General features: G+C 36.2%; 2 protein-coding genes across 2 annotated transcripts in view; one reads left to right on the forward strand and one right to left on the reverse strand.

Moving 5' to 3' along the window:
* LOC110376604 (facilitated trehalose transporter Tret1) overlaps window positions 1-12,566 on the forward strand; it is a 35,074-nt gene extending 22,508 nt beyond the window's left edge. The window contains exons 4-8 of the mRNA XM_021335150.3: window positions 2,377-2,529; window positions 2,889-3,015; window positions 4,803-5,038; window positions 10,819-11,013; window positions 11,823-12,566. Coding sequence (XP_021190825.2) covers window positions 2,377-2,529; window positions 2,889-3,015; window positions 4,803-5,038; window positions 10,819-11,013; window positions 11,823-12,089 — 978 coding nt within the window. The 3' untranslated portion in view covers window positions 12,090-12,566. The remainder of the gene's footprint in view (window positions 1-2,376; window positions 2,530-2,888; window positions 3,016-4,802; window positions 5,039-10,818; window positions 11,014-11,822) is intronic.
* LOC110376616 (solute carrier family 2, facilitated glucose transporter member 2) overlaps window positions 1-13,004 on the reverse strand; it is a 324,460-nt gene that overhangs the window by 230,310 nt on the left and 81,146 nt on the right. The gene's annotated exons all lie outside the window — the stretch shown is intronic.

Here is a 13,004-nt window from a genome sequence, read left to right on the forward strand (position 1 = left end):
ACTAATAGCACAATTAGGGTTGTACCTACCACTCTCAGAAAAATCTTGTGACCGTATCTACTCGAGCCGTTCATACAATTCTCGCCTAATAGTGAAAACAACAAATAAGGTGCAAGTATAGCTTGCGCATGTTGAGGCACATGTGCAGGTTACATGCATTTTATAACCTTGCGGGTCTAGCGACTCGCGTATGTATTAAAGCAAAATACCCACTTGTCACTTGCGCATGTTAACTCTTCAGCTACATGCAGAGCATCCTAAAATACTAGGAACATACTTAGGAAAATACAAAGCAGATGATGTAAGCGATACGGTGCAAGATAATATCATAGGTATTCTGTCTAAAACACGTTACCCAGAATTTTCTTACAAAAAATACCTCATACAAAAAATTCTAGCCATATTTTCGGTCCCGAATACTCAATTGTATTTACATTAGCATAACTCAAACAAAATGCTGGTACGCGAAGGATTTTTTTTCAAAAAAATCTTCTTGGAACTAGTACTAGAAAAACAAGGAAAAAGCTGTGTTTTTTTTTAAGGGGAACACCTGATGTTTCTCTTCACATATTGTTATGTATGAAAAAATTACCACTGATTGATTTTTCCTGGTAATAGAAGTTTACTAGGCACGAGTAATTGCTTGTGTTGATTTTATTAGAATAGTATTGTGGTTTAATATCGTGATTGATAGAATAGGTAAAGGATTCTGTGTTTTATCCTTATTTAGGTTTTTCCAGCGATTTCACCCGCGTCCCGTAGGAATTATCTGCGCACTTGTATAAAAAGTAGCCGGTAGTGTTTCTTCCCGAATAAATGGGTTATGTCTAACACTGAAAGTTTTTTGTAAAGTAGTTGAAAATATTTGTTTGCGCAGTCAATGGAAGATCTGTATATCTTTAGAATTGCAAAGTTATTTGAAGAGATCTCTGCTCAAACCACCACGACTTCCAAGTATTTATTGATGTCTTTGTTTAGCTCTGAATTACATTTCAATTCAAATATTATGATATTGAAGTTTATAGAAAAATATCTGAGTTTATCTTAATTTATTTTAAATTAATTTCATATTACTATACCACGGTTCAATAAATCATTTACCTATTGATAACATAATTAGTGAACGTGTGCATTGATAACGAATTGTTTTGACTATCTAAGATAGTTAAATGTATCTGCGTAAGTTGGTTTTTGTTTGAACATTTCTCAGCTGTGTTGGGGTCAAGGGGTCAAGTTACTATCAGAATAACCTCTTAACTATACATTTTCCCATTCTTACTCATTTCACAAATTATAGATATTACTTACTATCAAAGTTAAATAACGTTACCTATGTGTAGGTACCTACTTTAAATTGGGTCCCCGCAGTCATTTAAACATCTTTGGCAGTCATTACGAGTAGGTAGTCAAAAGTCTGACTATCAGACTTGCCAAGGGGTTGCCCTAACTGGATTGAGAAGATAATCTTTAAATATATAAAACTCAAAGGTGACTGACTGACATAGTGATCTATCAACGCACAGCTGAAACCACTGGACGGATCGGGCTGAAATTTGGCATGCAGGTAGATGTTATGACGTAGGCATCCGCTAAGAAAGGATTTTGATCAATTCTACCCCCAAGGGGATAAAATAGGGGATGAAAGTTTGTATGAAACTTTGTCAATTTTAAACCGATCGGACTGAGACTTTGCATGCATAAAGCTACTATGGCGTAGGCAACCCTTAAGAAAGGATTTTGATAAATTCCATCCATAAGGGGATAAAATAGGGGATGAAAGTTTGTATACATCTTCTTAGATTTTATGAAGAAGTCCTGATGACGAATCAGAATTTTATGATGACGTTCGCTTAAATACGATTTTGATTAATTCAACCCCCATTCAACCCCCACGGGTGATAAAATAAGGGATGATGAATGATGTAAAATGTATTAGTTTGAACCTATCAGTACGTAATGGAACGAACAAAATAATGTTTAGTTCTAAATGTTGAGAAGTTCTGCCTACCGCTATTAGATGGTCACATCACAACACAACCTTGATCAATGAATCTATGCGACTGCTAAGTACTAATCCTAATTATACTGTCACGTGAAAGAATGCACCTACGGGATAAGTAGTATTTTGACTATTCTATATTGCCCACGCAGACGAAGTTGCGGGCAACAGCTAGTATGTATATATGACTTAAAGCCGACCTCAACATAGTTGGAAAAGGCTAGGCAGATGATTATATTAAACTAACTAGTACGCCATCTATGATATACGTGTACAAGACGACGTCAGATAGGAAGGCATGGAAGAAGAAGACACTGACCCCAAAATTATAAAATTAGGATAAGGGCAGGGCACTGATGCTTTCTTTCTTTCCGCAGACTGCTGGAAACCTGCTAGTCTTCGTTCTAGGAGACTTGCTGCCCTTCAACACAGTACTATGGATCCTACTGGCGATTCCTCTCATACACTTCTGCATCCTACTCCGGCTGCCGGAGACACCCTCGTACCTGATCAAATGTGGAAGAAATGAGGTAAGAGCTCCTCATTTTTAAATGACAAAGTAACCGTCTGTCATTATTTCATGTCAAAACTTTTTAACCGATGAATATCTACCCTAAATATTAACCATGGTGTAAAGTTACCCCAAAACCGATGACAATGTATGATTATTCCCATGATATTCCTTGGTATAACTTTAATCAGTGTTTATACAGAACAGGGGTATATTCCATAGATTGAAGATATAGACATGTGTAGTTAGTACCTATGTACCAGTCTTCCTCAAGCTCTAAACTTTAGAGCCTAAGAAAGGACGTAACACGCAAGAATAACGCCAGTAAATGGTATTCCTTCTTCATTTGTTTATTCTAAATTAAAATCTTTGTTTTAGGACTCTGCCAAGGTCTTGGCGTGGCTTCGCTCCGTCCCTGTAGATGACAAGTCAATCTCTGAAGAAGTTGACAGACTGATCATTGAGCAAACCACGAGCGAACCTAAATTCTCTCCAAAACTATTGTGTAAGTATTTCAGTTTGACCTACGCACCAAGCACTACTCCTACTCCTTTTCGCTTAGTATATCTGGTTGTCGAACTTTCTGGCTTTTGGCTACCCTGAACGATGGTCAAAGATATTCAAATGACAACTGGGACAGGGGAAACACGGATTCCTTACTACATTAGTGATAATGATTCATAGCTAATTTGCGATACCAATACCTATATTAAAACCAGTCATTTTAACCGCGGTTTCAACAGATACCTAAGCTGAACTCTCTGCGTCTTCCGTCTATTAAATCATTGTCATATTAATTGCCTACAATCTTATTGTCATTTGGTATCAGAAAGGTTACAATGCCACAGGCCTTAGGGGCTGACAAAACAGGGATTTCCAATGAAAGATATGAAAATTCAGTAAAATTGAATGATCTCATAATAAACACTTGGTTAGGTAGATGAATTCAACTTAATGACAGGTCCAAATTTTCAGAATTCAGCAGTTTTCTGTAAATATTAAAAGTTCCATAAACAGCCGCGCTTGTCAAAGCAGCGCCACAATCGCAAGATGGCGTCTCCAAATATCGCTCACCAAAACAAAAACAACAAACATTTAGATAGATCTATCATTTTTAATACGATACCAATTGATGACGACCTGACCTCTTTATAAAAGCGTGGTGACCAAAATGTCCTTGATTCATGACCAGCCATCGTTATTCTTAATTCCGGGGAACATTTAATTCGCTTCTGTCACTTTGCATGTGTCAAATGTCAATTGGTAACGTTTTGTTTGGGGTTAAACATGTGGTTGTGTCAAACTCCTTACGCTTATGTGTTCCTGGTACTTGGAATTGTTTTTTAATCATATGGTGCTCGTTTTTTTGTTTTTGTTTTGTTCGTTTTTGATTGGTTGAGAGACGCACGCGGTGGTGTCACGTGTTGAGTCGTGCGAGGGAATGCGCAAGCGATGATCGATGTCAAATCAAACTGTTGATGGAAATTGATTGAACAAAAGAGTGAAGATAGTTTGGTCATAATTAAACTTCAATAGGATGCTGAAATATACTCTGGAAGACGAGCTTCTGTCATTATTGACACCGACTTCTAGGGTTTCTAGTTGATCTCTAGTAATAACCAAATTATCGTTACTACCCGATCACAGAGGTCTTTGTACCCTAAGCACCTATTTTATTCAATTAACCATACTTCATAAAATATTATATACGAGGAATTAATTAAAATTTTCCGGAGGCAATGTAAATAAAGGAACAATTAAATCGAGGTTATTGACCTGTTATTCGAAACCCCTTTTAGGTAAATTCGGCTTTGTTTACACGAAGCCTTATGCGGCCTAAAACTGCCCTTTACATGACCTTCAAAAAGGTTGGAATGGAAATTGCTATATGAGTAAATCCCCCATGGTATTTGTCGTAGAGGAAAATATATGACGTAATTTCACCGGCATTGGTCATCCCTATAGGTATCGTTTTTGTCTACGGACAACGAGATAGGGGGGAAAAATTTAAATGTTAAACGGGTACCATGTCAAAATGTTTGTCTGAATACATTTTTTTTTATCGTAGATGTTGACACATGGTCTATTTATCAATATCCGCATTACCACGGCAGCTTTCAGTTCTCTAAGATCAGCTCAAAATTTTTAAATGGGAAAAACAATCAATGAATTAGGAAACATAGATGAAATCATCATCATCATGCATTGTCTCCCCAAACGTTTTTCTCTGTGTCTATTCTTCTCCAAAAACCCCACTAACACTTTTCTAATTAACATTTTTTTCCCCAACAGTCTCCGACAAGACGGCCGTCAAAGCATTCTGGGTGGCTCTCATAGTAAACCTGACTCGAGAATTCTGCGGCTGCATCGCAGTTCTGGTCTACGCCAGTCACATCTTCACGGAGGCAGGCAGGGACCCTGGTACCAGAATCGCCTTGTCGCCGAACAAGCAATCCATTTTGCTCGCTGCTGTCCAGATCATTGGGTCGTTTTTGGCGTGCCAGCTCGTTGATAGGGCGGGGAGAAAGGTGAGTGTTGGTTTTCATATGTTTGATTTTGTGGTTTATTTTATAGCTGAAATGATGTATATTGATTGACATCAAATCTTGTGTGTTACTAGCTTCCACGAGCTTAACCAAGTAACTTATTACCGCACCCGGATAAAAAGTAGCCTATAGCGTTTCTTGACAAAAGGGCTCTCTAACAACTTAAATAAATGTTCAAATCGGACAAACGGTTCCTGAGATTATCACGTTCACGCACAGAACTCAGCTTTGTGAACTAGTAGAAGGTAGCTACGTAATATGCAGCACACTTTTCACCACTACTGTCATTATAGGTACTACATTCTAGGAATTAGAATATGTAATGTTACCTTCATACCTTCCATTTTAACTTTAATTTAATTGCGAAACCTCTCTGAAGCTTAGTTAGGTAGTTCCCGTGACCTTATTTCAATATTTACGTACACACTTTTTAGGGTTCCGTAGCCAAAATGGCAAAAACGGAACCCTTATAGTTTCGTCATGTCCGTCTGTCCGTCTGTCCGTCTGTCCGTCTGTCACAGCCGATTTACTCGGAAACTATAAGTACTACAGTGATGAAATTTGATGGGAATATGTGTTGTATGAACCGCTACAAAAATATGACACTAAATAGTAAAAAAAAGAATTGGGGGTGGGGCCCCCCATACATGTAACTGAGGGATGAAATTTTTTTTTTCGATGTACATACCCGTGTGGGGTATCAATGGAAAGGTCTTTTAAAATGATATAAAGTTTTCTAAAAAACATTTTTCTTAAAGTGAACGGTTTTTGAGATATCAGCTCTCAAAGTCGTAAAAAGTATGTCCCCCCCCCCTCTATTTTTATAACTACGGGGTATAAAATTCTAAAAAAAATAGAGGTGATGCATGCTAATTAACTCTTTCAACGATTTTTGGTTTGATCAAAGTATCTCTTATAGTTTTTGAGATAGGTTGATTTAACTGTAATTTACGGAACCCTTCGTGCACGAGTCCGACTCGCACTTGGCCGGTTTTTTTTTTAAATATAGGAAGGCATGTAGATTCCTAATTATTATTTTCTCAGGAAATCTAAAAGCAATTCCATGTCCTACACGTAACACGTAGGTCAACATGAAAATAATTTAGAACGTAAATTCTAAGAATCAATAGGTAGTAAAAAAATGTGTAAGACAAAGACTAATGGAAAAAGGTTCCAATATTCCTTTTGTCCAATAAAACGGCCGGACGGTTAGATTGATTATTTCCAGAAATAGGGTTAGAATTTAGAAAATGGACGGAGATAGGCAAGGCAGTTAGAATAAGACAAGTTTTTTTTTGCCAACAATCAAATAGGTAAGATATATTCTGACTGTTATGTAAATTGTCTGCGCATGTAGGTATAGATTTCATGCAAAAAGTACGGACTGAATTTTTGGCTCTTATACTCTCTCTAGCAAACAGAAAAATGCGGGCGAACATTTCAAAAATTACTACGAAACCTTACCCACTCTATCTACATAACAAACTTTACCCACCTTCGAACATCACCAGCCTTTCATAGTCCCACTGCTGGGCACAGGCCTCCACGGAGAAGGATTGAGCATTAATCACCATGCTTGCTCACTGTGGGTTGCTGATTTCAACCTTCATGGTCCAGGTTTTCTTGGGATGGTTTCCTTCTTCTTAAATCAGCAATTGGTATCCAAGATATATTCGGAAAGTTCATGCAAACTTAGCATAATGAATTTGATAGATACTTGCTTGACCTAGGATCAAACTCATAGTCTCATACTTGAAAAGTATTATGATAAAGAAATTTTCATCACACGGAGCAATTTTGAAAAGTAATAAGATTGATAACGAGCTGTTTATGAAAGAAACATTTTACAAAGGAGACTCGTGGCATTGTCTACGTAAACGATATTTAAATTGGATATCCTTGTTTCATCCCGTCTCGAGGGATCTCTAACTTAATAAGTAAAGGGATCAGAGTCTAAACAATATTAAACCACAACCTATCTAAATTCATCAATGGTAAGTACCTATGTAGTTAAAGGTAGAAATTATAAGGAAAAAAGAAATTATAAGTTCTCGCCAAATTTTTTGTCATCGCCGTGTGAGGGGATATGGGCCACATGTGCTTACTTGTGTTTGGAAATTAGTTACGGACTTGGGTGTTGTGGTGCTGTAGGTATCTACCTACCTAAACATTAGTCAAAATAAAGAATACTTGAGGTTGTTTGTGCTCACATTTAGCTTGATTATGATAGAACGGAATAGAAGCAGGCAGAACAATGGATATTCAATAGAAGATATAGGTAGCTTTCATTTGTCTACCCTTTTACTCAACTCGGTTGGGGTCAGCTCCCAGTCTAAACGTATGCAGCTGTGAAATGGAGCAACTGCTTATAAGACCTCCTCAACCCGACTATCTCGACTAGTAGTAGTAGTGTGGATGAACCGCATAGAAGAAATATATCTGCTAAATTGTAAGAATGGCAACATTGTATCTTGGTACCTCTATAATTGACTAGATTTTGTCGCTAGGCATCCGACTCATTATTCAAAATAACAGGCTAGGCAGGTCATAAAACCCGGAAAACACACAATCATGGAAACAATCACTGTAAAAAGTATAGCATACGCCATGAAACGAGTGGAAAAAGCCTGAGGGCCACTACCTATTAATTACCCCCTTATTATCTTGGAGCATATAACCAGCAAGACACGTAGGTACTTCCGAACGAGACTACAGATCATATTTGCACGCAGGTAGTAGGTAGGTACCTACGTGTGTACGTCAAGTCAAGAGTATGCTTGTGTTTGTCAATGTTGCAGTGTGTGTGCATCAAACGAAAATGCACGGCCGCCCTTAAATTGGCAGACTTTCTCATGGACTTTTATGAATCTGATTCTTCTAAAATCTAACCTAACAGACAGACATATGTTGCTGGGAAGTTTAAAGCGCCACTTCTTCCGAGTAAAACACATAGGAAGTGATGAAGGGTGTGCATTTTGGGAGTTGTCTCTTGTTTTTGACGTTCGAAAAGTGCTGATTCATCAGGCTAAATTGAATTTTTGAGTTTGGGTTAGAGATTTGTGGTCATAGCCAGTCCGCTTGGATAAATGATCTAAGCTGCTCAAAGCCAAAACATCTTTAACTAGTGTAGTATTAAGTTGAACTGTGTTATTTGCTGGGTTATACGCTAACGTCATTGTGAGCTATTGATAGTTAAGTGCTTAGGAATTATTTGATGGGAACTAGTTGTTTTGTCACGATCTGATGTACCTACTACAATCTATAGACTAGACTTATAGGTATTGCAAAGCTGAAGAGTTTGTTTGCTTGAACATGCTTCCCAGGAACTACTGGGCCGGTTAAAATATCTTTTGTATTAGATAGCCCATTTGTCGTGTGCGTTCGCGCAGCGGAATGTTGTTGAATTTAAAGATTTTAATTATGCAGATAATTAGTGTAAGACGTCCTATAATTGTGTATGGTAAATAAAAATTTGTGTATGCAGCCATTGTGGAGAAATTCACCAAAAACAGATTCCGCTGGGCGAACGTTGGCGAACGTTGTCCTGGCGAAACTTTAATCCATAGATGTGTAGAAAATTAGTGTGTATTTGTGTATAATTGATTATGTATGAATGAAATCAGTGCATGCATAAACTTCGGAGAAATTGCTACGCGCGTTTGGCCATTAGCTAGTTTTCATATAAGAGAGCTGTAGATTTTACATACGTTGTTTTGAATTTGTTTATATTTGTTTAAAAAATATTTAGAAAAGTCGTAGGGTTTAAAAGATAAAAATATAAACGTACACTTATTAGGTCTTAGTTCTTAAAGTATGCAGTTTGGGGTCTAGATTTTCACGTTTACACAAACCTTGTAAGTGTCTCCAACATGTTGCCAAGTATCAATGATGTTCCGTTAGTAATTAAAAAGTTATAGGATATTTTACCATGAACGGATCACTGTTTATATAGCAGTCGAATATCACGACGTTCTAAAGGAATTGCATGGTAAAATGTATGCCAATAATTAGTTTAATCATTCAACTATTCACTTGCAAAATTTCATGTCATTAAATTCAGTAATTAAAGAAAGACAATTATAATACTGACGGAGCATTACATAATCCGACCAAGTTCGGATAGCTACAAAAAAGCGGCCGTGCCATTGTCTAAGCAATGTTCTTAACTTGGTAGGTTAGTATTTATTAATTTGGTACAGTTGCGTACACAAGCGTTAGGAAAAAATAAAACAATTGTATTTCTTGATTGAAAAATATTTTTTTAATAATAATGCCACTATATACGATAAAAATAAATCTTCAATTAACAAGTACTTCTCTATTTAAATATCCGTGTACAAAAATATTTTTATTATTATTACTTACATAAATTACTTGACTACGTCATTAAAAATAACGTTAATAAACGTTACGTATTTTAACTAAAATGTCGTAGATAGTGGCATTATTATTAAAAAAATATTTTTCATTCAAGATATGCAATTGTTTTATTTTTTCCTAACGCTTGTGTACGCAACTGTACCATATTAATAAATATACTAACCTTCCAAGTTAAGAACGTTGCTTAGACATATGGCACGGCCGCTTTTTTGTAGCTATCCGAACTAGGTCGGATTATGTAGGGTTTCGATGCTCCGTCAGTATTATAATTGTCTTTCTTTAATTACTGAATTTAATGACATGAAATTTTGCAAGTGAATAGTTGAACGATTAAACTAATTATTGGCATACATTTTACCATGCAATTCCTTTAGAACGTCGTGATATTCGACTGCTTTGTAAACAGTGATCTGTTCATGGTAAAATATCCTATAACTTTTTAATTACTAACGGAACATCATTGATACTTGGCAACATGTTGGAGACACTTACAAGGTTTGTGTAAACGTGAAAATCTAGACCCCAAACTGCATACTTTAAGAACTAAGACCTAATAAGTGTATTTTACGTTTATATTTTTATCTTTTAAACCCTACGACTTTTTCTAAATATTTTTTTTAAACAAATATAAACAAATTCAAAACAACGTATGTAAAAATCTACAGCTCTCTATGTAAGCGCTTTATATGAAAACTAGCTAATGGCCAAACGTTCGCGTAGCGGAAACTTGAATTTCTCCGAAGTTTATGCATGCACTGATTTCATTCATACATAATCAATTATACACAAATACACACTAATTTTCGGACACATCTCTTTTCTTCTAAAGTCTATGGATTAAAAAAAGTTCCGCCAGGACAACGTTCGCCAACGTTCGCCCAGCGGAATCTGTTTTTGGTGAATTTCTCCACAATGGCTGCATACACAAATTTTTATTTACCATACACAATTATAGGACGTCTTACACTAATTATCTGCATAATTAAAATCTTTAAATTCAACAACATTCCGCTGCGCGAACGCACACCCATTTGTCGAGAATGGCTAAGTAGGTACAGGCCACCTTTTATCCGATTGCGCAGAGTAATTTCAACGGGACATGGATAAATAAGCAATCTAAGCAAATGTCTATCTTTTTGCACTATTTTTGAAATTGTTCTGTTGCCACATTAAACCGTAAAGACTATAAAACTTTACTGTAAAAATTTATTTTATACAAAAAATTTAATTTACAGCACCAGAAACATGGTAAATTATTTAAAATCAACACAGTATGACAACCCAATAAAAATGATCGACCAACGAAACCAACTCCTTATTTCTTCAACCCTTTATTCAATTCCATTCCATGTCAAATTCTAACCATTTATTTTTCTTTCCAGCCTCTCCTAGCAGTGACAAGCGTAGTAGCGGGCTTCAGCATGTGCCTACTAGGTGTTTGGTTCTATCTACAAAGCATAGGAGTCTTCATGCCCGGTTGGGTGCCAATAGTAGCGTTGTGCGTTTGCATATTCGCTGATGCATCGGGCTTGCAACCTCTGCCCTTCGTTATAATGACCGAGATGTTCAATTTCCAGGTATGTATTAGGCAATTCATAGCCTTACTACAAAAACTTTTAAACGTCTGTTGCCACGTCTGAAAATAACTCCATCTAGATTCTAGATATTAGGGAAGGAAGTAGTGGTTCAACAGTTTCCACAATCTCCTTAAAATTTCTGCTATCCTAGTACATGGCAGCAAAATGTTCACAATTTCCCGTACAGCGCCACGTTGCAAAGTGACACCTAGGTATAGATATGGAAATAGTTGTTTTATTACTTTCCACGGTCTCTTTAAAATTACTGCTATCCTGGTATATGCCAGCAGAATGTCGCTTATTTGCCGTACAGCGCCAAGCCGCTATGTGACGCCAATCTTCTTCTTAGCGTTATCCCGTCTTGTGACGGGGTCCGCTTTCCGTATCTTCTTCTTCCACTTCGCTCTATCTAGGTAATAGAAATCTAAATAGGTAGTTGTTTTATTTATTACTAACTTACGCCCGCGGTTTCACCCGCGTCCCGAGATGACTTTTTCCCGTAGTCAGATGGTGGCAAAAACTATCCTATGTCCTTCTCCCAGGTCTAAGCTTCCTCTACTCTACTTTCAGTTTCAACGGTTCAACCATTCTTGAGTTATAAAATGTGTAACTAACCTCCCCTCTCAGACACATTTAATGGTTACTTAAGCCATTCCTTAGTGAAGGATTTGTATGACATTCCGTCACTAAGGAGCGACTAAATGTCTCTGAGTGTGGGGGCCACACGACTTTCTTTTATACTTCTAGAATCTAGAATCATCTAGAATCTAGATGATCACATTTCTAAAGTTATTATATTTCAATTCCAGCTCCGAGGAACTGTAGCGACCCTTATAATGGCGATATCTCTGGGAACCGACTTCGCTCTACTCAAGCTTTTCGCGCCACTAAACGTTTGGATAGGCTACCATTCCACCTTCTGGATATTCAGTTTCATCTGCCTTTCAAACGTCTTCTACCTCATCTTCTGCGTTCCTGAGACCAAAATGAGGAGTCTAGAAGACATTTACGCAGATCTAGAAGGAAAGAAAAGACGAAAGAAGAATGAAGAAGTGGTGGAAACCAATCACGTTTAGTTTATGTTCCTAGTAGTTTTTTGTAATGTTGATGTGCCAATGTGGCGCCTAAGTTTGTAAAAAAGGAAATATTTTCCATGGTATACTACTTAATCCCTATATTAAGTTAAAATTATCTTATGCTTTATAAGTTCTGAAGGATTCAATCAGATTTACAGATACCTATTGTCCCGAATTTAAATGTAGGTAAGTAGGTCCGAAATACAAAATGTATTGATATTTTACTTTATTGAATATGTACAAGTTATAGTTTGTAAAGCCATATGATTAGGTGCTACGAAGGATTATCAGATTATAGATACTGTTCCATATTACAAAATATATCGATAATTAGTTTAATGAATAGGTACAAGCAACAATTTGTAATACTATAAAATTAAGTGCTACCTACTCATTGAGAACTCATTTTAAATTTAAGAATCTCTGTATAACGGTCATTTTCATATCATTCCGTGTTGCCATACTTAAAATAAGTTTTTTTAAATAAGATAACTGGTCACATTGTCTATTTCTAGTCACCGGTACAAATGTATGCTCAATACAAGAAAATGAGACATTATTAATTGGCAGTAAATACTTTTATTCATGGATAAATAAAATAGACAATGTAGCCTTTAATGTAAAATAATTAAAATGTATTTTAAATTATAACACAAAAGAGAATAAAATATTTTTAAGTTTAGATTTACTTTTTCTTATGTTTGTATGCCTGTATTAGTATAATATTTAAGATTAAGAAATAATTGTACAAATAGACACAGTGAACCATCTCTATTGTAATCGCAAATAAAGCGATTAAATTAAATGTTGTATAAATTATAAATAAATAATATATTGTGATACACAAGAAAATCTTTTTTTTTTCATCCTAACTGCAGGTAGGGAATTATAAATACGGAAGGTTCCAGAAAAATA

Source organism: Helicoverpa armigera, chromosome 25, assembly GCF_030705265.1.
Source record: "Helicoverpa armigera isolate CAAS_96S chromosome 25, ASM3070526v1, whole genome shotgun sequence".
Taxonomy (NCBI): Eukaryota; Metazoa; Arthropoda; class Insecta; order Lepidoptera; family Noctuidae; genus Helicoverpa; species Helicoverpa armigera.